General features: G+C 48.9%; 1 protein-coding gene across 2 annotated transcripts in view; it reads left to right on the forward strand.

Annotated features, from left to right (window-relative positions):
* The window catches only part of GRIN2D (glutamate ionotropic receptor NMDA type subunit 2D), a 53,871-nt gene that overhangs the window by 27,918 nt on the left and 2,385 nt on the right, over positions 1 to 23,568 (forward strand). For both annotated transcript variants that reach the window (XM_034945775.4, XM_063600471.1), the window contains 3 exons: positions 19 to 179; positions 22,804 to 22,991; positions 23,185 to 23,417. In XM_034945775.4, the coding sequence (XP_034801666.2) occupies positions 19 to 179; positions 22,804 to 22,991; positions 23,185 to 23,417 (582 nt within the window). The remainder of the gene's footprint in view (positions 1 to 18; positions 180 to 22,803; positions 22,992 to 23,184; positions 23,418 to 23,568) is intronic.

A 23,568-nucleotide genomic window follows, 5' to 3' on the forward strand; every position in this document is an offset into this window, starting at 1 on the left:
CTCCCCGTTCTGCCCCAGTTCCAGAGGCCCCAGGAGCAGTACCCGCCCCTGAAGTTTGGGACCGTGCCCAACGGCTCCACGGAGAAGAACATCCGCAGCAACTATCCCGACATGCACAGCTACATGGTGCGCTACAACCAGCCCCGCGTAGAGGAAGCGCTCACTCAGCTCAAGGCAGGGTCAGCGCAGACTCGGGCCGGGGGTGGGGGTGGGGCCGCTGGGGACCTGAGGATGCTCAAAGATGGCAAGGGGTCCAGGTTCATTCATTCAGTCCCAGAGGTCAGCCCTGGGTGGGTCAGCTTGGAGGGCGGAGGTCACCGAGGGTGGAAGTGGACTCCTCCTCCCAGGAGCAGGCTCCTTGGGGTATTTTCTGGGATGCAGTAGTTCTGGATTCTGGGGTGAGACTGATGGGGCTCAAATCTTTGCTCTTCCCCTTCTTGGCTTTGTGACCTTGGGCAAGTTACTCAGCCTCTCTGAACCTCTGTTTCCTCCTCTGTAAAATGAGGATAACAAGAGTATCCCCACTGTAATGATCATAAGGTTGTTACAAGAATTATACCAGTAAGCCGGGCACGGTGGCTCATGCCTGTAATCCCAGCACTTTCAGAGGCCAAGGCAGGCGGATCACAAGGTCAGGAGATCGAGACCATCCTGGCCAACATGGTGAAACCTGGTCTCTACAAAAATACAAAAATTAGCTGGGCGTGGTGGCACGCGCCTGTAGTCCCAGATACTTGGGAGGCTGAGGCAGGAGAATCGCTTGAACCTGGGAGTCGGAGGTTGCAGTGAGCCGAGATCATGCCACTGCACTCCAGCCTGGCAACAGAGCGAGACTCCGTCTCAAAAAAAAAAAAAAAGAATTAAACTAGTTAATCCACTCAGAACATTTATTTATTTATTTAGAACAGTGCCCAGTGCACTATAGGTGTTTGCTGATATTATCATTATCATTAGACCTGAACTCACTGGAATCAATGCTTAGATTGTGTTTCTTATCTTTTTACATCCCTTTCCCAAATCATAGGGATGAAGTTAAATTCAGAGGCCAGGCACGGTAGCTCACGCCTATAATCCCAGCACTTTGTGAGGCAGAGATGGGCAGATCACTTCAGGTCAGGAGTTGGAGACCACCTGGCCAACATAGTGAAACCCCATCTCTACTTAAAATACAAAAATTAGGCTGGGTGCAGCAACAGGCTCTTGGGAGGCCGAGACGGGCAGATCATTTGAGGTCAGGAGTTTGAGAACAGCCTGGCCAACATGATGAAACCTTGTCTCTACTTAAAATACAAAAATTAGCCAGGCGTGGTGGTGGGCGCCTGTAATCTCAGCTGCTTGGGAGGCTGAGGCAGGAGGATCACTTGAATGCAGGAGGCGGAGGTTGCAGTGAGCCGAGACTGTGCCATTGCACTCCAGCCTGGGCAACAGAGACAGACTCCGTCTCAAAAAGAAAACAATACAAAAAAAGTTGAGTTCAGGCCCCAAAGTGCAGCCCACGAATACAACAAGGCTGAGCACAGTAACTCTCTCCCCGTCCTGCATTTACTCAGTCCTTCCGTGTGCATTTTTCTTATCCTCTGCTCTACGCTAAGCAGTGAACAAATAGACCCGATTCCTAGGTCTAGAGGTGGGAAATGAACAATAAACATGCAAACAGAAAAATCAAGATCTCTTCAGAAAGTGATGGTGAGCTAGAGGGCGGCAGGGCTGGGATATTTTCACCAGGGTGTTCAGGGTGGGCTTCTCGGAGGAGGTGACATTTGTGCAGAGCCCTGCAGGAGGTGAAAGAGCTAGCCAGGTGGACTTCCGGAAGCAGAGCCTTCAGGCGGAGGGAACAAGTGTGCAAAGGGCCTGAGGAAGGTGCAGTGTTGGTTTACTGGAGGAACAGCAAGAAGGCCAGTGTGGTTGAAGGGCAAGGAGCTGAGGTGAGAGAGTAGATGAGGGGAGGATTCTGGGCATGAGGCCAAGGTCAGGGCTGGACTTTATGCTAAAGGCGGTGAGAAGCCTTGAGGTGTGGAGACTTTACATAAGGAAGGGTATGATCTGATTTCTGTTTTTGTTTGTTTTGAGACAGGATCTCACTCTGTTGCCCAGGCTGGAGTGCAGTAGTTCGATCTCAGCTCACTGCAACCTCCGCCTTCCCTGGGTTCAAGCAATTCTCCCACCTCAGCCTCCTGAGTAGCTGGGATTACAGGCGTGCACTACTATGCCTGGCTAATTTTTGTATTTTTGGTAGAGATGAGGTTTCACCATGTTGGTCAGGCTGGTCTTGAACTCCTGACATGAGGTGATCTGCCTGCCTCAGCCTCCCAAAGTGCTGGGATTAGAGGCGTGAGCCACCATGCCTGGCTTAAAAAAATTTCTAATGCCCAATGCAGTGGCTCACACCTGTAATCCTAAAGCTTTGTGAGGCCAAGGTGAGAGGATCACTTAAGACCAGGAGTTCAAGACCAGCCTGTGAAACATAGTGAGACCCCCTTGACTCACAAAAAAAAAAAAATTTTTTTTTTTTGAGATAGAGTCTCGCTCTGTCGCCCCGGTTGGAGTGCAGTGGCACGAACTCGGCTCACTACAACTGCTGCCTCCCAGGTTTAAGCGATTCTCCTGACTCAGCCTCCCAAGGAGCTGGGACTACAGGCGCCTGCCACCATACCCGGCTAAGTTTTGTATTTTTAGTAGAGACGGGGTTTCGCCATGTTGGTCAGGCTGGTCTGGAACTACTGACCTCAGGTGATCCGCCTGCCTCAGCCTCCCAAAGTGCTGGGATTACAGGCGTGAGCCACCGCACCCGGCTAACAAAAAAATTTTTAAATTAGCCAGGCGTCATGGCGCGCACCTGTAGTCCCAACTACTTGGGAGGCTAAGGTCGAAGGATCACTTGAGCCCAGGGGATGGAGGCTGCAGTGAGCTATGATTGCACCACTACACTCTAGCCTGGATAACAGAGCAAGACCCTATCTCCAAAAAAAAGAAAAAAAGAAAAATTTAAGAGCACCAGCTTCATGCCAGGTATAGTTCCTGCACTGGATAACAACAGTTAACAAAATAGGTCAGTTCCCTACATCAGCTAGGAGTGCTTTAACAGACAGAGGTTTCTTTATCTCTCACAACAGGAAGTCCACGGCTGGCATGATAGCTTAAAAGTACCATTAACAATCTGAAATCTGCCTGTAATCCCAGCATTTTGGTAGACTGAGGTGGGCGGCCTGGCCAACATGGTGAAATCCCATCTCTATTAAAAATACAAAAAATTAGCTGGGTGTGGTGGCGTGCACCTGTAATCCCAGCTACTGGGAGGCTGAGGCAGGAGAATCGCTTGAACCTGGGAGATGGAGGTTGCGGTTAGCCGAGATTGTGCCTGCACTCTGGCCCGGGCAACAAGAGCGACACTCCGTCTAAAAAAAAAAAAAATGGGGCCCAGAACAACACCGCCTTGCCTGAGGCCTAAAGTAGGTATTGAATTTGTAGAATTATAGACAGAGATGTTAAGACACAGCACAGGACGGGAAAAATAAATTTTTTACACTGCACATTCATCCATCCATTCATTACTTTCAAGAAGTACTTACCAAGTACCTTTGATGTGTTCAGCTCTGTGACAGATGCCTAGGTCCCTGGTAACTTGAAGCTTCCCTTCTAGTGGAGGGAGGTGGAAAACACACAGATGTTATAAATTCTACCCCTTAAAGTATATCAGATCTTGAAACAGGGAGTTTCTCTCTGGCCATCTTTCTGTCCAGCTCTGTTTGCTTCCAAGTTGCACTCCATCTAATTCCCTTCTCTCTGGAAGACGGTTTTCTACATCTCCCCATAGGATGCCCCATGGTCTGGGAGTTCCTAACAACATCCTGGGGATGCTTAACAGCAGTGAGTTTAGAACCAGATGGAGGCCGGGCCCAGAGGCTCACGCTTACAATCCCAGCACTTTGGGAGGCTGAGGCGCATCACTTAAGGTCAGGAGTTCAAGACTAGCCTGGCCAACTTGGCGAAACCCCGTCTCTACTAAAAATACAAAAATTAGCCAGGTGTGGTGGTGTGTGCCTGTAATCCCAGCTACTCCGTAGGCTGAGGCGGGAGAATTGCTTAAATCCGGGAGGTGGAGGCTGCAGTGAGCTGAGATCGCGCCACTGCACTCCAGCATGGGCGACAAAGCAAGACTCTGTATCAAAAAAAAAAAAAAAAAAAAAAAAAAAGAACCAGAAGGTCCTGGGTTCCAGTGGGAGCTACACCCCTTACTTACTCCTGAGCCCGAATTTCCGACTCCCTATTACGGGGTCAACAATCCCTCCTGTCCATCAAGTGGCTCTGGGAAAAGGTTCCGTGCCACAGCCCCACATACTGAGGATCTGATTGGCCCAGCTAGGGGTCAAGTGTCCATGCCAGGACCAATCAGCAGCATGGTGGGGTGGGGCGTGGTCATGTGGTTCCCCAGCTGAGTCTTCCGCATTCGAAGGTGCGAGGACCCTGTGGGCAGGTAAAGCCTTACATTTGTCTCTAATCACCCTTCTTTCACCAGCCTCCTGCCTTCTCGTCCGCTTTGAAGCGTGATGGGCCCCTCAGCCCTCTTCCCAGGGCTCCCCCATCTGGAGAGCCCCCTTGTGCCCGGCACCTGTAGTCTTCCTTCACATTCCCCTGCCTGGGGAATGAAGTTTTTCCTTCCTCAATTCCCTTTTCTCCCTTTCATTAAACGATTTGTTTGCCAACACTTGGTTATTGTCAAAATGAATAACTGTCCCTCCCTCTTCCTTGATGTCAGTGGTTTGAGGGGTTTCCTTCTGTCTTTCTAGAGCAGAGCAGGGGAACGGCCTGCATCATTTACAATTTTCTAGTAGCCACACTGAAATTTATTTTATGATTTCTTTTTTTTTTTTTGAGATGGCGTCTCATTCTCACCCAGGCTGTGGTGCAGTGGTGCGATCTTGGCTCACTGCAACCTCCGCCTCCCGGGTTCAAGCAATTCTCCCTCAGCCTCCCCGAGTAGCTGGGATTACAAGCATGTGCCACGATGCCTGGTGAGGCCTGGCTCACACCTGTAATCCCAGCACTTTGGGAGGCCAAGGCAGGTGGATCCCTTGAGGTCAGGAGTTCGAGACCAGCCTGACCAATATGGTGAAACCCTGTCTCTACTAAAAATTCAAAAATTAGCTGGGTGTGGTGGCGGGTACTTGTAATCCCAGCTACTCGGGAAGCTGAGGCAGGAGAATCGCTTGAACCTGGGAGGTGGAGGTTGTAGTGAGCTGAGATCCAGCCACTGCACTCCAGCCTGGGCGACAAAACGAGACTTCATCTCAACAACAACAACAACAAAAAGTAGGTGAAATTACTTTTTTTTTTTTTTTTTTGAGATGGAGTCTCACTCTGTTGCCCAGGCTGGAGTGCAGTGGCACAATCTCGGCTCACTGCAAGCGCCGCCTCCCGGGTTCACGCCATTCTCCTGCCTCAGCCTCCCGAGTAGCTGGGACTACAGGCGCCCACCACCACGCCCAGCTAATTTTTTGTATTTTTAATAGAGACGGGGTTTCACCGTGTTAGCCAGGATGGTCTCGATCTCCTGACCTCGTGATCCACCCGCCTCAGCCTCCCAAAGTGCTGGGATTACAGGCGTGAGCCACCGCGCCTGGCTGGAAATTACTTTTAATAATATATTTTACCTAACTATGTCCAAAATATTATTTTGACACGTAATCAGTATAAACATGGGTGAGACCGTTTACATAATTTTTTTCCCCACACGCTGTCTTTGATATCAGTGGCATTTTACACTCACAGCACATCTAGGTTCAGAGTGACCACATTTCAAGTGATCCACAGCCCTAGTGGCGTGTCACTGCTGCACTGGACCGCCCAGGTCGACATCACCCAAATGCAAAAAGTTTCCTAGTCAACATAATGAACAGAAAATATAAAAGGGCGCTGGCCGCCCCCCAGGACCCTGGGACTTTTTCACTTCCTTACTCACCCAGAGCATTCTCCCCAGCCAGCCTGCTGACTCATCTCTCCCCCTTCCCCCTTCTTCCGTTTTCTTCTCGCCAGCCCTTCCCTCCAGGAAGGACCCTGAGAATTCCAGATTCTCTCTTCTCTCTCTCTCTCTCTCACACAAAACAGGGTGCCTTTCCAGGCTGCCACCTCCCACCTCTGCTTCACTTGCGCCTTCCTCAGAAGGCAGGGATGGCTGCAAACAGAATCACTTTCCTCTTTTACCCCTTCAGGGATACCTCACATTGCCAGCCTGCTCAGTCCTTGCAGTGGGAGAGCAAGAATTCAGAGACTCTCGGTGGGCGGGCGGGGGGGATCCCATTTTCTTTTTTTGAGATGGAGTCTCGCTCTGTTGCCCAGGCTGGAGTGCAGTGCTGCAATCTCGGCTCACTGCAACCTCCACTTCCCGGGTTCAAGCGATTCTCCTGCCTCAGCCTCCCGAGTATTTGGGATTACAGGCATATACCACCATCCCTGGCTAATTTTTCTATTTTTAGTAGACATGTGATTTCACTATGTTGGCCAGGCTGGTCTTGAACTCCTAACCTTAAGTGATTCACCTGCTTCGGCCTCCCAAAGTGCTGGGATTACAGGCGTGAGCCACCGTATCCAGCGGATGGCACTTTCCAAATCTACTTGGTTCCCAAGTTTTGGATAGCAAGTGGTGAGAATGTGACTAGCAAGACAGACCAGCCCCATCTCTCAAAATGAACCTAAATCTGTCCCCGCCTTGAGTTCAGAGAAAGCAGGATACCTGTATTTTTTTTTCCCATACAAATGTCAGCCACATCACCAGCCTTTAATAAGTAAAAATAGCGGAGGCCTCATCCCGTGTCTTTTTATAGATATTTTTCATCTTTTTCTTATTGAGATATATACATAGATACAGTGAGGTACAGTGAGGTACAAAAAGCATGCAACTCATTATTTATACATTCATAGACATCCATGTGACCAGGTCCAGATTTAAGGTATGGTGAATTTCCCGGCTTCTCATAAAGCTTCCCCTGCCCCTCCAGTCACCATAGAATATCATATAATTAGTTTTGCCTGATTTTGAACGTCCTCTAAACAGAATCAAACAGTGCATATAATACCTTCCTGTCTGGCTTATTTTCCTCAGTGTTATCACCAGATTGTTCCTTCATTGCTGAATACCGTTGAGTATACCATTATATAAATATACCATAATTCTTTCATTCTACTGCTGGTGGACATTCAGGTTATTGCCAGTGTTTGGCCATTATGAATATTGCTTTTTTTCTTTTCTCTTCTTTCTTTTTCTTTCTTTTTTTTTTTTTTTTCTGAAACAGAGTCTCTCTCTATCGCCCAGGCTGGAGTGCAGTTGCGCGATCTCGGCTCACTGCAATCTCCGTCTCCCGGGTTTGAGCGATTCTCCTGCCTCAGCCTCCCAAGTAGCTGGAATTACAGGCGCCTGCCACCACGCCCAGCTAATTTTTGTATGTTTAGTAGACATGGGGTTTCACCATCTTGGCCAGACCGGCCTCAAACTCCTGACCTCAGGTGATCCAACCGCCTTGGCCTCCAAAAGAGCTGGGATTACAGGCATGAGCCATCATGCCTAGCTGAATATTCCCTTTTTTAAACATGTGTAATTGCCTCTTTTTTTTTATTTTTTATTTTTATTTATTTATTTATTTTTTCAGACAGAGTTTTCCTCTGTTGCCCAGACTGGAGTCCAGTGGTGCAATCTCTGCTCACTGCAACCTCCACCTCCCAGGTTCAGGCGATTCTCCTGCCTCAGTCTCCTGAGCAGGTGGGATTACAGGCACACACCACCATGCCTGGCTAATTTTTGTATTTTTAGTAAAGACGGGTTCTCACCATGTTGGCCAGGCTGGTCTCAAATTCCTGACCTCAAGTGATCTGCCCACCTCGGACTCCCAAAGTGCTGGGATTACAGGCGTGAGCCACCACACCTTGGCCCATTATGAATATTCTACTATGAACATTCTTGTACAAGTGTTTGGGGGACATACACATTCCTTTTCCTTGGTTGTATTCCCATAGGTGGAACTACCCGGTTATAGGGAGAGTATGCTTAGCTATAACAGATACTGTCAGACATCTTCCAAAACGGTTAGGCGCAGTGGCTCACGCCTGTAATCCCAGCACTTTGGGAGGCTGAGGCAGGCAGGTCACTTGAAGTCAGGAGTTCGAGACCAGCCTGGCCAACATGGCGAAACCCTGTCTCTACAAAAAAATACAAAAATTAGCCAGGTGTGCTGGCAGGCACCTGTAATCCCAGCTACTCAGGAGGCTGAGGTAGGAGAATTGCATGAGCCCTGGAGGCAGAGGTTGCAGTGAGCCAAGACCACACCACTGCACTCCAGCCTGGGTGACAGAGTGAGACTCCCTCTCAAAACAACAAAACAAAACAAAACAACAACAACAAAAATCCAAAGTGGTTGTACCAATTTACACTCTCATCAGCAATGCAAGAGAATTCTACTTGTTCCATATCCTTCTTGCCTCCTTGCCAGGGCTTGGGATCATTCCTACATCTTCTTTTCTTTTCTTTTTTTTTTTTTTTTTTTTTTGAGACAGAGTCTCACTCTGTTGTCCAGGCTGGAGTGCAGTGGCGCGATCTCGGCTCACTACAACCTCCGCCTCCTGGGTTCAAGCAATTCTCTGCCTCAGCCTCCTGAGTAGCTGGGATTACAGGCATCTGCCACTACGCCCGGGTAATTTTTGTATTTTTAGTAGAGATGGGGTTTCACCATCTTGGCCAGGTTGGTCTTGAACTCTTGACTTTGTGATCCACCCGTCTCGGCCTCCCAAAGTGCTGGGATTACAGGCGTGAGCCACCCTCCTTGGTCTACTCCTGTATCTTTTTAATTTACTTTGATGTTTATTATATATCAAGTCCTGTTCTAACTAAGTTCACAATTAGTTTGCAAAAAATTAATCAAATCAATGTTTTGATTCATAGTCCTGGCATCCTCTTGGCTCCTTCAGAGGGCTGTGAGGGAAGGATCTGTCCAGGCCTCTCTCTCCTTGGCTCTTGACTCTTCATCCCTGTATCTCTTCCCATCATCTTCCCTCTGTTTGTGTCTCTGTGGCCAAGTTCTTTTTTTTTTTTTTTTTTTGAGATGGAGTGTTGCCCAGGCTGGAGTGCAGTGACATGATCTCGGCTCACTGCAACCTCTGCCCTCTGGGTTCAAGTGATTCTTCTGCCTCAGCCTCCTTAGTAGCTGGTATTATAGGCATCCGCCACCACACCTGGCTAATTTTTGTATTTTTAGCAGAGATGGGTTTTTGCCATGTTGGCCAGGCTGGTCTCGAATTCCTGACCTCAGGTGATATACCCACCTCAGCTTCCCAAAGTGCTGGGATTACAGGTGTGAACCACCGAACCCAGCCAAGTTCCCCCCCAACCCCCGCTTTTTTTTTTTTTTTATTGAGACGGACTTTCACTCTTGTTGCCCCGGCTGGAGTGCAGTGGCACAATCTCGGCTCACTGCAACCTCCACCTCCCGGGTTCCAGTGATTCTCCTGCCTCAGCCTCCCTCCTGTAGCTGAGATTACAGGCGTGTGCCACCAAGCCCCGCTAATTTTTGTATTTTTAGTAGAGACGGAGTTTCACCATATTGCTCAGGCTGGTCTCAAACTCCCATCCTCAGGTGATCCGCCTGCCACGGCCTCCCAAAGTGCTTGGATTACAGGCGTGAGCCACTGCGCCCGGCCCAAGTTCCCCTTTTTATAAGGACACTAGTCATACTGGATTAGAGCCCACCTTAATGATCTCATTTTAACTGGATTCCCTCTGTAGAGGCCCTATATACAAATAAGGTCGCGTTCTGAAGTACTAGGGGCTAGGACTTCAATATGTGAATTTGGGGAGGGAACACAACTAAACCCTTAAGACCTCATAAAAAAATCTTCGGTGGGTATTATTGGAAACATGAGGAACAGCAAGCTTCTTGCATCTGCTAAGTGGCAGAACTAGGACTGGAACCCTGGCAGCCCAGTTCTACAGCCCAGGTTCTCACCACTAGGCTATATTGCCTCACATGTGCACTGAGTAACCCAGAATCACTCCTTTTGTCCCCCTCCCTAGAAGCTTCATGATTCACAAAGGACACCCCTGTGTTTCTCATCGTCACCTCTTGCTCTAATTTCCTGCTTCTGCTGAATTCTTGTTCCCCAGTATCCCTTGTTACTTTTTCTTTTTTTTCTAATTTTTAGTTCTATATTTATCAGAGTTCTCCATCCACATAGTTTGGAGAGTCAGATACAAGAATTTCAGTTTAGTTTAGTTTGGTTTGGGAGTCAAGGTCGCACTCTGTCACCCAGGCTGGAGTGCAGTGGCACAATCACAGCTCATTGCAGCCTCAAGCTCCTGGGCTCAAGTGATCCTCCTGCCTTAGCCTCCCAAGCAGCTGGGACTACAGGTGTGCACCCCCACATCTGATTAATTTTATTTTATTTATTTATTTTTTTTGAGATGGAGTCTTGCTTTGTCACCCAGGCTGGAGTGCAGTGGCGTGATCTTGGCTCACTGCAACCTCTGCCTCCTGGGTTCAAGTGATTCTCCTGCCTCAGCCTCCTGAGTAGCTGGGATTACAGAAGCCTGCCACCACGCCCAGCTAACTTTTGTATTTTCAATAGAGACAGGGTTTCGCCATGTTGGCCAGGCTGGTCTCGAACTCCTGACCTAGGTAACATGCCCACCTCGGCCTCCCAAAGTGCTGGGATTACAGGCATGAGCCACCGGGCCCGGCCTAATTTTAATTTTTTAATGTGTGTGTGTGTGTGTGTGTGTGTGTGTGTGTGTGTGTGTGTGTGTGTGTAGAGATGGGGTTCTCACTATGTTGCTTAGGCTGGTCTTGAATTCCCGGGCTCAAGTGATCCTCCTGCCTCAGCCTCCCAAAGCACCAGGATTACGGGCACGAGCCACCGTGCCTGGAAAGAATTTTATCTTTAAGGAAAAAAATGGCACCCTCCATTTCTCTCAGCCCAGAGGAATCTACTTTCACCTTGTTTATTGTATCACTTTGTGATTTATCTCCCTATCTCTAAATACCATGTTTGTATGACTACCTCTTGATTTTTCAATTTTAGGCATTTTTCCATCCGCTTCTCACTATGGAAGGCATACTCATACTCTTATTTAAATCAATTCAGCCTCCCACATTGTGACTCTGACAGATGAATATTCAGTGTTTACATGTTATGACTATGTAAATGCTCTCACAGCTGCCACAGTAGTAAACCGTGATTACTTTCCTCTCCTACACAATTCTTTGTTTTTCTTTCTTTTTTTTCTTGAGACAGGGTCTCACTATGTTGCCCAGGCTGGAGTGCAGTGGCGTGATCTTGGCTCACTGCAATCTGTGCCTCCCAGGTTCAAGTGATTCTCCTGCCTCAGCCTCCCGATTAGCTGGACTACAGGAGTGCGCCACTGCGCCTGGCTAATTTTGGTATTTTTAGTAGAGGTGGGGTTTCACCATGTTGGCCAGGCTGGTCTCAAACTCCTGACCTCAAGTGATTGGCCTGCCTCAGCCTCCCAAAGTGCTACGATTACAGGCGGGAGCCACAGCTCCCAGCTGATATGGGGTTTCACCATGTTGGCCAGGCTGGTCTCAAACTCCTGAGCTCAAGGGATCTGCCCACCTCAGCCTCCCAAAGTGTTGGGATTACAGGTGTGAGCCACCATGCCTGGTCTATTTTTCTTGAGGTTAGTAACTGTCTTTTTTCTTTTTCTTTCCTTTTTCAGTTGCTTCATGGCTGAGTTTTCTTTGTGGTTAACTAATTCAAACCCAAATTATCTGTTTACTGTCTAAATCTCTTCTTAGTATGTTCAGAAGTATATTAATATACTTAATATGTTAGAAGTATCAGATACTCTGTTAATTTCTTTTTTCTTTTTTTTTTTTTGAGACAGGGTGTCTCTCTGTCACTCAGGCTGGAGCACAGTGGCACGATCTTGGCTCACTGCAGCCTCTGCCTCCTGGGTTCAAGCGATTCTCATGCCTCAGCCTCCCAAATAGCTGGGATTACAGTCGTGCACCACCACGCCCAGCTAATTTTTGTATTTTTTGTAAAGTGGGGTTTTGCCATGTTGAAGAGCTTGGTCTCAAATTCCTGGCCTCAAGTAATCTGTTCACCTCGGCCTCCCAAGTGCTGGGATTACAGGTGTGAGCCACTGTGCCTGGCCTTGTCAATTTCATCTTATTGAAGAAGTTGCTCTTATGGCCTTCTGGCCTGCTCCAGCCTGGGCATAGCCGCCATCTTGGGATCACCTTTCACCTTCATCCCTTCATCTCTGGTTTGGATCCTGTTGTAGCACAAATTCTAACTCTTTCTGGGTTTTGCTTCCTTGTTCTTTTGAGCTTCCTGACAGAGGCACATAGCGGGTATATTTTTGGAGACATTGCAAATCTGAAAAGTCTTTTTTCTGTCCTTGTACTTGATGGACAGTCGGGCTGGGTATAGAATTCTGGATTAGAGCTCATTTTCCTTCAGAATTTGGAAGAGTCACTCTATTGTTTTCTAATATCCAGTGCTACTGTAGAGAAATCCAAGATCATTCTGATTCCTATGCCTTTGTATGTAACCTGTTGTTTCTTTTCCTTGTCCTTGGTGGACTGACATTTATCAGTGACATGCCTTGATCTGTTTCCCTTTTTTTTTTTTTTTTTGAGACGGAGTTTCACTCTTGTTGCCCAGGCTGGAGTGCAATGGCACGATCTCAGCTCACTGCAACCTCCACCTCCCAGGTACAAGCAATTCTCCTGTCTCAGCCTCCCAAGCAGCTCCGATTACAGGCATGTGGCACCATGCCCAGCTAATTCCTTTGTATTTAGTAGAGATGGGGTTTCACCATGTTAGTCAGGCTGGTTGCAAACTTCTGACCTCAGGTGATCCACCCACCCCAGCCTCCCAAAGTGCTGGGATTATAGGTGTGTGCCACCGCGCCCGGCCTGTTTTCCTTTCTTTTATTTTTTATTTTTATTTTTTTTGAGACAGAGTCTTGCTCTGTCACCAGGCTGAAGTGCAGTGGCGTGATCTTGGCTTACTGCAACCTCTGCCTCCCGGGTTCAAGCCATTCTCCTGCCTCAGCCTCCCGAGTAGCTGGGACTACAGGTGCCCACCACCAAGCCCAGCTAATTTTTGTATTTTTAGTAGAGACGGGGTTTCACCGTGTTGGCCAGGATGGTCTCGATCTCCTGACCTTGTGATCCGCCTGCCTCAGCCTCCCAAAGTGCTGGGATTACAGGCGTGAGCCACCACACCCGGCCTTCTTTTTCTTTCTTTTTTTTTTTTTTTTTAGAGGCAGGTTCTCATTATGTTTTCCAGGTTGGTCTTGAACTCCTGGGCTCAAGCAATCCTCCTGCCTTGGCTTCCCCAAATGCTGGGATTACAGGCATGAGCCATGCGCATGGCCATTGATCTGTTTCCGTTGCTGGGTCTTTCAATCGTATTCTCATGTCATTTGTTCTGAGAAAATTTCTTGAATTTTCTTAAATTCTTTTATGTACAATATCTCTCTCTCCTTCATTTCTGTTTGTTTATTTATTTATGTTTAGAGACAGGTTCTCACTCTGTTCCCCAGGCTAGAGTGCAGTGAGGCAATCATAGCTCACTGCAGCCTTGACATCCTGGGCTCAAGCAATCCTCTCGCCTCAGCCTCCCGAGTAGCTTGGACTACAGGTGTGTGACACTTTTGTGTAGAGACGGGGGTCTCACTATGTTGCCCAGGCTGCTCTTGAACTCCTAGGATCAAGCGATCCTACCACCTTGGCCTCCAAAAGTGTTAGGATTACAGGTGTGAGGCACCATGCCTGGCCAGAAACTGTTCTTTTCTTTTTTTTTTTTTTAATTTCATTTTGCTTTTTTTTGAGACAGAGTCTTTCTCTGTCACCCAGGCTGGAGTGCAGTGGCACGATCTCTGCTCACTGCAACCTCCACCTCCCGGGTTCAAGTGATTCTCCTGCCTCAGCCTCCCGAGTAGCTGGTTCTACAGGCGCCCGCCACCATGCCCAGCTAATTTTTGTATTTTCAGTAGAGGTGGGGTTTCACCATGTTGGCCAGGCTGGTCTTGAACTCCTGACCTCAAATGATCCACCCACCTCAGCCTCCCAAAGTGCTGGGATTACAGGCGTGAGCCACCACCTGCAATACAGGTGCAATGGCTCACACCTGTAATCCCTGCACTTTGGGAGGACGAGAAGGACGGATTGCCTGAGGTCAGGAGTTCAAGACCAGCCTGACCAACATGGTGAAACCCCATCTCTACTAAAAATACAAAAATTAGCCGGGCATGATGGTGGGCGCCTGTAATCCCAGCTACTCGGGAGGCTGAGGCAGAATCGCTTGAACCCGGGAGGTGGAGGCTGCAGTGAGCTGAGACCAGCACATTGCACTCCAGCCTGGGCAACAATAGCATAACTCTATCTCAAAAATAAAAATAGAAAATAAAAAATAAATAAATAAAATTTAAATGCAAATAGCCATATGTGGCGAGCTAGTGGTTGCCATAGAGGACAGCACTAGAAAATTCCATCTTTACAGTGAGGCACAAGGGAGAGGCAGCTCCCAGGGCTCTGGCCGGCTCGCAGGCCAAACGTGGGCTCACCCTACCGCTTCGGGCAAGTAACCCCACAGGGGGAGAAAGGAAATGCACGTCCTAAAAAGAAATAGAGAAACACAGCTTCTCCTCCCAGCCAGTTCTTGGTGCCCTTTCCATGAGAGATGTGCAATTTCTCACTCACTCAAGAGGGGCAAAAAAGGAAATATCAAGGCCCCTTTCCGTAATGTAAGCATTATTTTTTTTTCTTTTGGATCAATTAAAATATGGATGCATTCACACTCACACATTCCAAACTAACAGTACACACTGTTCTCATCTTGCCTTTTTCCACGGAGAAAGCCCTTTTGGCATCTTTTCTGTGTTAATGGAATCCTACTTCTCAGCTCCAGTGTCTGGGCCATGGAAGGCCTCCCTTGGACCAGTCTGAGTTTACTCATTTGGCCGCTTCTTTTCTTTTTTTTTTTTTTGAGATGGAGTCTCGCTCTGTTGCCCAGGCTGGAGTGCAGTGGCGCGATCTCGGCTCACTGCAGGCTCTGCCTCCCGGGTTCATACCATTCTCCTGCCTCAGCTTCCCGAGTAGCTGGGACTACAGGCGCCCGCCACCTCATCCAGCTAATTTTTTGTATTTTTTTAGTAGAGACGGGGTTTCACCGTGTCAGCCAGGATGGTTTAGATCTCCTGACCTCGTGATCCGCCCGCCTCCGCCTCCCAAAGTGCTGGGATTACAGGTGCGAGCCACCGCGCCTGGCGGCCGCGTCTTTCATTTTCTTTTGAGATGCAGTCTCGCTCTGTCACCCAGGCTGGAGTGCAGTGGTGTCATCTCAGCTCACTGCAACCTCCACCTCCTGGGATCAAGTGATTCTCCTGCCTCAGCCTCCCGAGTAGCTGGAACTACAGGCACACGCAACCACACCCAGCTAGTTCTTTTTATTTTTAGTAGAGATGGGGTTTCACCATATTGGCCAGGCTGGTCTTGAACTTCTGACCTGAGATGATCCGCCCACCTCAGCCTCCCAAAGTGTTCTTGGGATTACAGGCGTGAGCCACCATGCCTGGCCCACTTCTTTTCTTTTCTTTTGAACTTCTTTTTTAAAAATTTTTAATTGTATTTTTTTTTTTTACAGATGGTCTCACTATGTTGCCCAGGCTGGTCTCAAACTCCTGGCCTCAAGCGATCCTCCCACCTTGGCCTCCCAAAGCGATGGGATGACAAGCTTGAGTGACCACTCCCTACCTGAACTTTTGTTAAATTTATTCCTAAATATTTTATTTTATTTTATTTTTTATTTTTTTGCTAGTGTCAAACTCCTGACCCCAAGGAATCTGCTGGCCTTAGCCTCCCAAAGTGCTGGGATTATAGGCATGAGCCACCGCACCCAGCCTGGAATTGTTTTAATTTCATTTTAATTGTTCATTGCTAGTATATAGGAATATAATTTATTTCATATATTTTGTAATTGATTTCGTATATTGATCTTGTATCATGAACCTTGTTGAACTTCTATTAGCCGTAATAATTTTTATTGTGGATCCTTTGGGATTTTTCTATATACAATTCTATTAATTCGCTAGGGCAGCCATAACAAAATACCATAGACTGAGTGGCTTACACAACAGAAATGTATCGCCCCACAGTTGTAGAGGCTAGAAGGTCAAAATCAAGGTGTCCGCAGTGATGGCTCCTTTTGAGGGCTGTGGGAGGACCTCTTCCAGACCTTCCTCCTGGGCTTGTAAAAGGCTGCCGTCTTCCTCTGTCTCTTCACCTTGTCTACCCTTTAAGTGCCCATTCAGCCACTTGTTTGTTTTTTTTTTTTTTGAGACGGAGTCTTGCTCTTGCTCCGTTGCCCGGGCACCATCTCAGCTCACTGCAACGTCCGCCTCCCAGGTTTAAACAATTCTCCTGCCTCAGCCTCCCAAGTAGCTGAGATTACAGGCGTGTGCCACCACACCTGACTAATTTTTGTATTTTTAGTAGCAACAGGGTTTCGCCATGTTGGCCAGGCTGGTCATGAACTTCTGAACTCAGGTGATCCGCTCGAGGTTCAAGCAATTCTCCTGCCTCAGCCTCCCGAGTGGCTGAGATTACAGGCACATGCCACCACACCCGGCTAATTTTTGTATTTTTAGTAGAGATGGGGTTTCACTATGTTGGCCAAGCTGGTTATGAACTCCTGACCTCAGGAGATCCGCACCCCAGGCGGCCTCCCAAAGTGCTGGGGTTAGAAGCATGAGCCACCACACCCAGCCGTCCAGCCATTTCTTAGTAAGCACCTAGTGTGTGCTAGGCACTGTTCTAGACCCTGTGGATACAGTGGTGAATCAGACGGGCAAAGTCCCTGCCTCATGGAACTTAAATTCCAGTGAAGGGAGATGTGCAATGCACGGAATAAATGAGAATATTCTATAGTGCATTCCAAGGGGATACGCGCTATGGGTAAAAATAGGGCAGGGTGAATGCATTTGGAAAACTGGGGCGGGAGACTGGAGGTTGCAGTATCAAATAGGGTGCTCAGGAAGGTGTCTTTGGAGCAAACACCTGACGGAGGTTGTAACTGCCCAGTGGGTTCACGTTGCCCGCTGCCTAGACAGAGCCGATTTATCAAGACGGGGGGGTCTGCAATGGAAAAGAGTCATTCACGCAGAGCCGGCTGTGTGGGAGACCGGAGTTTTATTATCACTCACATCAGTCTGCCTGAGCATTTGGGAACCAGAGTTTTTAAAGATAATTTGGCGGGTAGGGGCTTGGGAAGCGGGGAGTGCTGATTGGTCAGGTTGGAGTTGGACTCACAGGCGGTCGAAGTGAGGTTTTCTTGCTGTTTTCTGTTCCTGGGTGGGATGGCAGAACTGGCTGAGCCAGATTACCAGTCTGGGTGGCGTCAGCTGATCCATGGAGTGTAGGGTCTGTAGAATATCTCAAGCACTCATCTTAGGTGTTACAGTAATGATGTCATCCCCAGGAGCAATCGGGGGAGCCAGAGGCTGCATGGCCCCTAACCTTAATTTCTAATCTTGCAGCTAATTTGTTAGTCCTGCAAAGGTAGACTGGTCCCCAGGCAAGAAGGGGGTCTTTTTAGGAAAGGGCTAGTATCGATTTTGTTTCAGAGTCAAACCATGAACAGAATTCCTTCCCAAAGTTGGTTTGGCCTATGCCCAGGAATAAGCAAGGACAACTTAAGGGTTAGAAGCAAGATGGAGTCAGTCAGGCAAAGGCACTTTCAAGGTGAGAGAGTGAGTCAGGCAGCTGTCTAGGAGAAGAATGTTCCAGCAGGCAGAACAGCCAGTGCGAAAGGCCCTGGGGCAGGAGCGAGCTGGAGAGGTCCAGGTGCATCTCCCAGGCCAGAGTGAGGGGGGCTTGGGAGATGAGGGCAGATGGGTAAGGAGGGATGGGGTGTCAGGTGGCACAGGGCCTCTAAACTCGAGGTGATCCAAGTCACTCTGAGTGACGAGGGGAGCCAAGAGGGGGTGGTGAGCTGAAAAGGGACAGCGCTGACTCAAATGTTAAGATCCCTCTGGTGACAGAGTGGGAACAAACAAGAAAGAAAGGACGGATGCAGGGAATTTTAATTTTTCCCCAACCTACACCCAAACAAAGGCTGTAGGAAATGGCTGAGGTCTTTTTGTTTTGTTTTGTTTTGTTTTCGAGACAGGGTCTCCCTCTGTAACCCAGGCTGGAGTACATGGCACAATCATAGCTCACTGCAACCTCATCCTCCTACCCTCAAGCGATCCTCCCACCTCAGCCTCCCAAGTAGCTGAGATGACAGGCATGCACCACCAAACCCGGCTAATTTTTAAAGTTTTTGTAGAGACAGGTCTCCCTTTGTTGCCCAAGCTGGTCTCGAACTCCTGGACCCAAGCAGTCCTCCTGCCTCAGCCTCTCAAAGTGCTGGGATGACAGGCATGAGCCAGGGCCCCTGGAATGGCTGAGTTTTAATAGATATTTAGGGACCATGAAGGGGTGGTGGATGCGAGAGGGGAGGGAGACAGTATATCCCAGAAAAACTGAGCAAACCATTGAAAGTGAATGCTGTTAGAGCTCCTCTTTCTGAAATCTCTCAAATATTTCCACCACTGGAAGCCTTGACTTTTAGCTTTCTCCATAATGCAACTTGAGTCTCTCCTTCCACTCCCGCTTGTCCTCTGAGGACCCCTGGAGACACTCCTCCCATCTTATCCCAGTCCCGGCCCTTCTATCCCTAACTCTAGAAACTCCACGTTCTTCCCACTTAAACATCAATAGCACTTCACCTTTCACCCCCAAGGGCATCTTCCTAAACAAAGAGAAACGTAGGGAAAAATTACAGTTTGCCTACAAGGCAGAAGTGCCTGCAGGCAGTGGTGGTATTTTTCTCGCCTATACTTATATTTCCAGATGTCATACGGGAACTCCCTGTTAGGATCTATATAAAATTAATTCAAACCCCATTCTCCAACGGTGGGATGATGAATGTCCTCCCCACGTTTCTGCTAATTCTCGGGAGCTTCACATTCTCCACCCCTGAGTCTTTGCTTCAGCTAGAGAGACATTCAATTTGGGGAATCCACTTCCTGTCTGTTTCCCCACTTAGCATGTATGGACTAATTCAGTCCTTTTCTCTAATTTCCACGCAAACAACCACACACACACGGCATTTATATGTGAGCCTGTGAGTGCGTGGACAGGGTTTTTCTGAAGGTTTGGGGACATAGGAGGACTTAAATCAACAGACAGGCTAACTACTCAAGACTAGAGGTTAAGTATTCTTCTCTGGAAGATCCTTTGGCTTCTCTTCAACTCAGCATCCAGCCGCCTTTTTTTTTTTTTTTGAGACGGAGTCTTGCTCTGTCGCCCAGGCTGGAGTGTAGTGGTGCGATCTCGGCTCACTGCAACCTCTGCCTCCCGAGTTCAAACGATTCTCTTGCCTCAGCCTCCTGAGTAACTGGGACTACAGATGCCTGCCACCACATCTGGCTAATTTTTTGTATTTTTAGTAGAGACGGGGTTTTACCGTGTTAGCCAGGATAGTCTCGATCTCCTGACCTCGTGATCCGCCTGCCTCGGCCTCCCAAAGTGCTGGGATTACAGGCATTAGCCACCGTGCCCGGCCTAATTTTTGTATTTTTAATAGAGACGGGGTTTCGCCATGTTGGCCAGGCTGGTGTCGAACTCCTGACCTCATGTGATCCGCCCGCCTCAGCCTCCCAAAGCGCTGGGATTACAGGCGTGAGTCACTGCGCCCGGCCAATATGAACTCATATTCTATATAGGATTCTGGGAGTAATTTTTGTGTTCATTTGTTTTGTTTTTAGAGACAGGGTATCCCTCTGTCACCCAGGCTGGGGTGCAATGGTGTCATCATAGCTCACTGCAGCTTCAAACTCCTGGGCTGAAGGGATCCTCCTGCCTCAGCCTCCTGAGTAGCTGGGAATATAGGTGCATCACCACACCTGGCTAATTTTTTTTTTTTTTTTTTATAGAGGCAGGGTATCACTATGTGGCCCAGGCTGGTCTCAAACTCCTGGGCTCAGGCGATCCTCCTGCCTTGGTGTTGGGATTACAGGCATGAGCCATCACGCCCAGCCTAACTTTTTAAAAAATACACCCCATAAGGTCAGGTGTGAAAGCTCATGCCTGTAATCCCAGCTTTGGGAGGCTGAGGCAGGAGGATTGCTTCAGCCCAGGAGTTTGAGACCAGCCTGGGAAACAGAGTGAGACCCCATCTCTAAAAACAAACAAACAAACAAATAAATAAATAAATATTTTTAAAAAATATAAAATACACCCCATACATCCTTACCTGTCAGAGCATAAGCATTTATCTCATACCACAGAAGAGTTACACAGTATTCCTCTGTGTGGATTCATCTATTCATTCATTCATTTATTCTGCAAATATCTATCAACCCCCTCCTACATGCCAGGAACTATGCCCCAGCCACAGATGAGAATGAGACCAACTGGGACCCTGGGGGTCTTGCAGTCTCATGGGGAAGGTTGAGATTAATCAAACAACCACAGAAATAAATGTAAAATGACAGCAGTTGTAAATGAGAGTGATAGCAGCATGTGCCATAACAAATGCATCCATGAGAACTAACTCCACAGCCCTGCCCTTCTTCCCACCAAGTCTTAGAAATCAGGGCCTAGGCTGGGCACGGTGGCTCATGCCTATAATCCCAGCACCTTGGGAGAAACCCACTTTGGGAAGCCAAGGTGGGACGATAACCTGAGGTTGGGAGTTTGAGACCAGCCTGACCAACATGGAGAAACCCCATCTCCACTAAAAGCACAGAATTAGCCGGGCGTGGTGGCACATGCCTGTAATCCCAGCTACTCCGGAGGCTGAGACAGGAGAATCGTTTGATCTGGGGAGGCGGAGGTTGTGGTGAGCCCAGATCGCACCATTGCACTCCAGCCTGGGCAGGGCCTAGGCCAAGTGTGGTGGCTCACGCCTGTAATCCCAGCATTTTGGGAGGCCGAGGTGGGTGGATCAACTGAGGTCAGGAGTTCAAGACCAGCCTGGCCAACATGGTGAAACCCCATCTCTACTAAAAATACAAAATTAGCCGTGTGTGGTGGTGCATGCCTATAATCCCAGCTACTTGGGTGGCTGAGGCAGGAGAATCGCTTGAACCTGGGAGGTGGAGGTTGCAGTGAGCCGAGATCACGCCTCTGCACTCCAGCCTGGGGGACAAGAGTGAAACTCGGTCTCAAGAAAAAAGAAAGAAAGAAAGAAAGAAATCAGGGCCTAGTGGGAGAACCCAAGCAAGTTATGTGTCTGGGTCTGTGTTTTCCCATCTGAAAAGAATGGTTATCTCCCTACAGGCTCACACCTGTAGTCCCAGTACTTTGGGTGGCCAAGGCGGGAAGATCACTTGAGCCCAGGAGTTAGAGCCCAGCCTGGGCAACATGGAAAAACCCTGTCTCTACAAAAAATACAAAAATTAGCCAGATGTGGCGATGTGTGCCTTTAGTCCTAGCTACTGAGGAGGCTGAGGCAGGAGGTTCGGTTGAACCGAAGAGGTCAAGGCTGCAGTGAGCTATGATGGTGCCACTGCATTCCAGCTTGGGCAACATAGTGAGACCTCGTCTCAGGAAAACAAAAAAAAAGTGTCCTTAGACTAGATAGAACAATGCTTGGCACAATATAACTGATCATTCACTCGCATTATTTTTTTCCCCATTTCCCCTTCTAAGCCTCAATCTTCCTCTTTATTTATTTGTTTTGAGATGGCATCTCTCTCTGTCACCCAGGCTGGAGTGCAGTGGCTCGATTTTGGCTCACAGCAACCTCTGCCTCCCAGGTTCAAGCAATTCTCCTGCCTCAACCTCCTGAGTAGCTGGGATTACAGGTGCCTGCCACCACACCTGGCTAATTTTTGTATTTTCAGTAGAGATGAGGTTTCACCATGTTGGCCAGACTGGTCTGGAACTCCTGAGCTGACAGGTGATCCACCTGCCTTGGCTTCCCAAAGTGCTGGGATTACAGCCATGAGCTACCATGGCCAGTCTCAATCCTCTTTTTTAAAATGCAAGAGTAAATGGACTCTTTGGAGGGCTATGGTGAGGAGTAAAGGAGTAACTATTTCATTAACAGTCACAGCTGGCCAGGTGCGGTTGCTCACGCCTGTAATCTCAGCACTTTGGGAGGCCGAGACAGGTGGATCACAAGGACAGGGGTTCGAGATCAGCCTGGCCAACATGGTGGAACCCCGTCTCTACTAAAAATGCAAAAATTAGCTGGGCGTGGTAGTGGGCACCTATAATCCCAGCTACTTGGGAGACTGAGGCAGGAGAATCGCTTGAACCCGGGAGTCGGAGCTTGCAGTGAGCCGAGACTGTGCCACTGCACTCCAGCCTGGGTGACACAGTGAGACTCTGTCTCAAAAAAAAAAAGAAAAGAAAAGAAAAGAAAAAGTCACAGTTAACACTTCTCCAGCACCTCCTTTGCATGAGGTACTATCTAAGCTTTCCCTATAGTCCCTGCTACTGGGGAGGCTGAGATAGGAGGATCGCTTGAGCCCAGGATTTCTGGTCCAGCCTGGACAACATAGCAAGACCCTGTCTCTTAAACAATATACTTTTGCAACAACTCTGAAGGGAGATACTGCTGCCATGCCCATTTTACTGATGTTGAAACTGAGGCACTGAGAAGTGCAATGATTTGTTCAAGAGCTCAGGGCCAGTTAGGATTTGGAGCAGTTGGAGGTTACAGGTGAGGAGGTTCCAGGCCGGGCGGCCAGGGCATCTAGGTGGGACTGACCCTACCCTCCATTCCCCCTCCCCCCAGGAAGCTGGACGCCTTCATCTACGATGCTGCAGTGCTCAATTACATGGCCCGCAAGGACGAGGGCTGCAAGCTTGTCACCATCGGCTCCGGCAAGGTCTTCGCCACGACAGGCTATGGCATCGCCCTGCACAAGGGCTCCCGCTGGAAGCGGCCCATCGACCTGGCGTTGCTGCAGTTCCTGGGGGATGGTGCGGCTGCACACAGGGATTTCCACAGCGGAGAGGGGGAGGGCGAGGCCCCTGGGTTCCGGGGAAGAAAGGGACAAAGACCCGGACACCAGGGTCTGAGGGAGGAAGGGGCTAAGGGCCTACATTCCCACATCACAGACAAGGGTCCTCAGAGGGTACTCATAGCAGGTGACTTTTGACCGCCCCTCCCTAGATGAGATCGAGATGCTGGAGCGGCTGTGGCTCTCTGGGATCTGCCACAATGACAAAATCGAGGTGATGAGCAGCAAGCTGGACATCGACAACATGGCGGGCGTCTTCTACATGCTCCTGGTGGCCATGGGCCTGTCCCTGCTGGTCTTCGCCTGGGAGCACCTGGTGTACTGGCGCCTGCGGCACTGCCTGGGGCCCACCCACCGCATGGACTTCCTGCTGGCCTTCTCCAGGGTATGGGGCAGAGAGGGGGAGATGGCAGGGGCGGGGACAAAGGTAAAGCCGAGCAGAGACAAGGAGATGTGGGTCGAGATGTGGATAGTGGGGAAGAGAGCGGGAAACAGGCGGGTAAATGGAGAGGAGAGAGGGACTGAGGGGAGGCGGG

This window comes from Pan paniscus, chromosome 20, assembly GCF_029289425.2.
Source record: "Pan paniscus chromosome 20, NHGRI_mPanPan1-v2.0_pri, whole genome shotgun sequence".
NCBI lineage: Eukaryota > Metazoa > Chordata > Mammalia > Primates > Hominidae > Pan > Pan paniscus.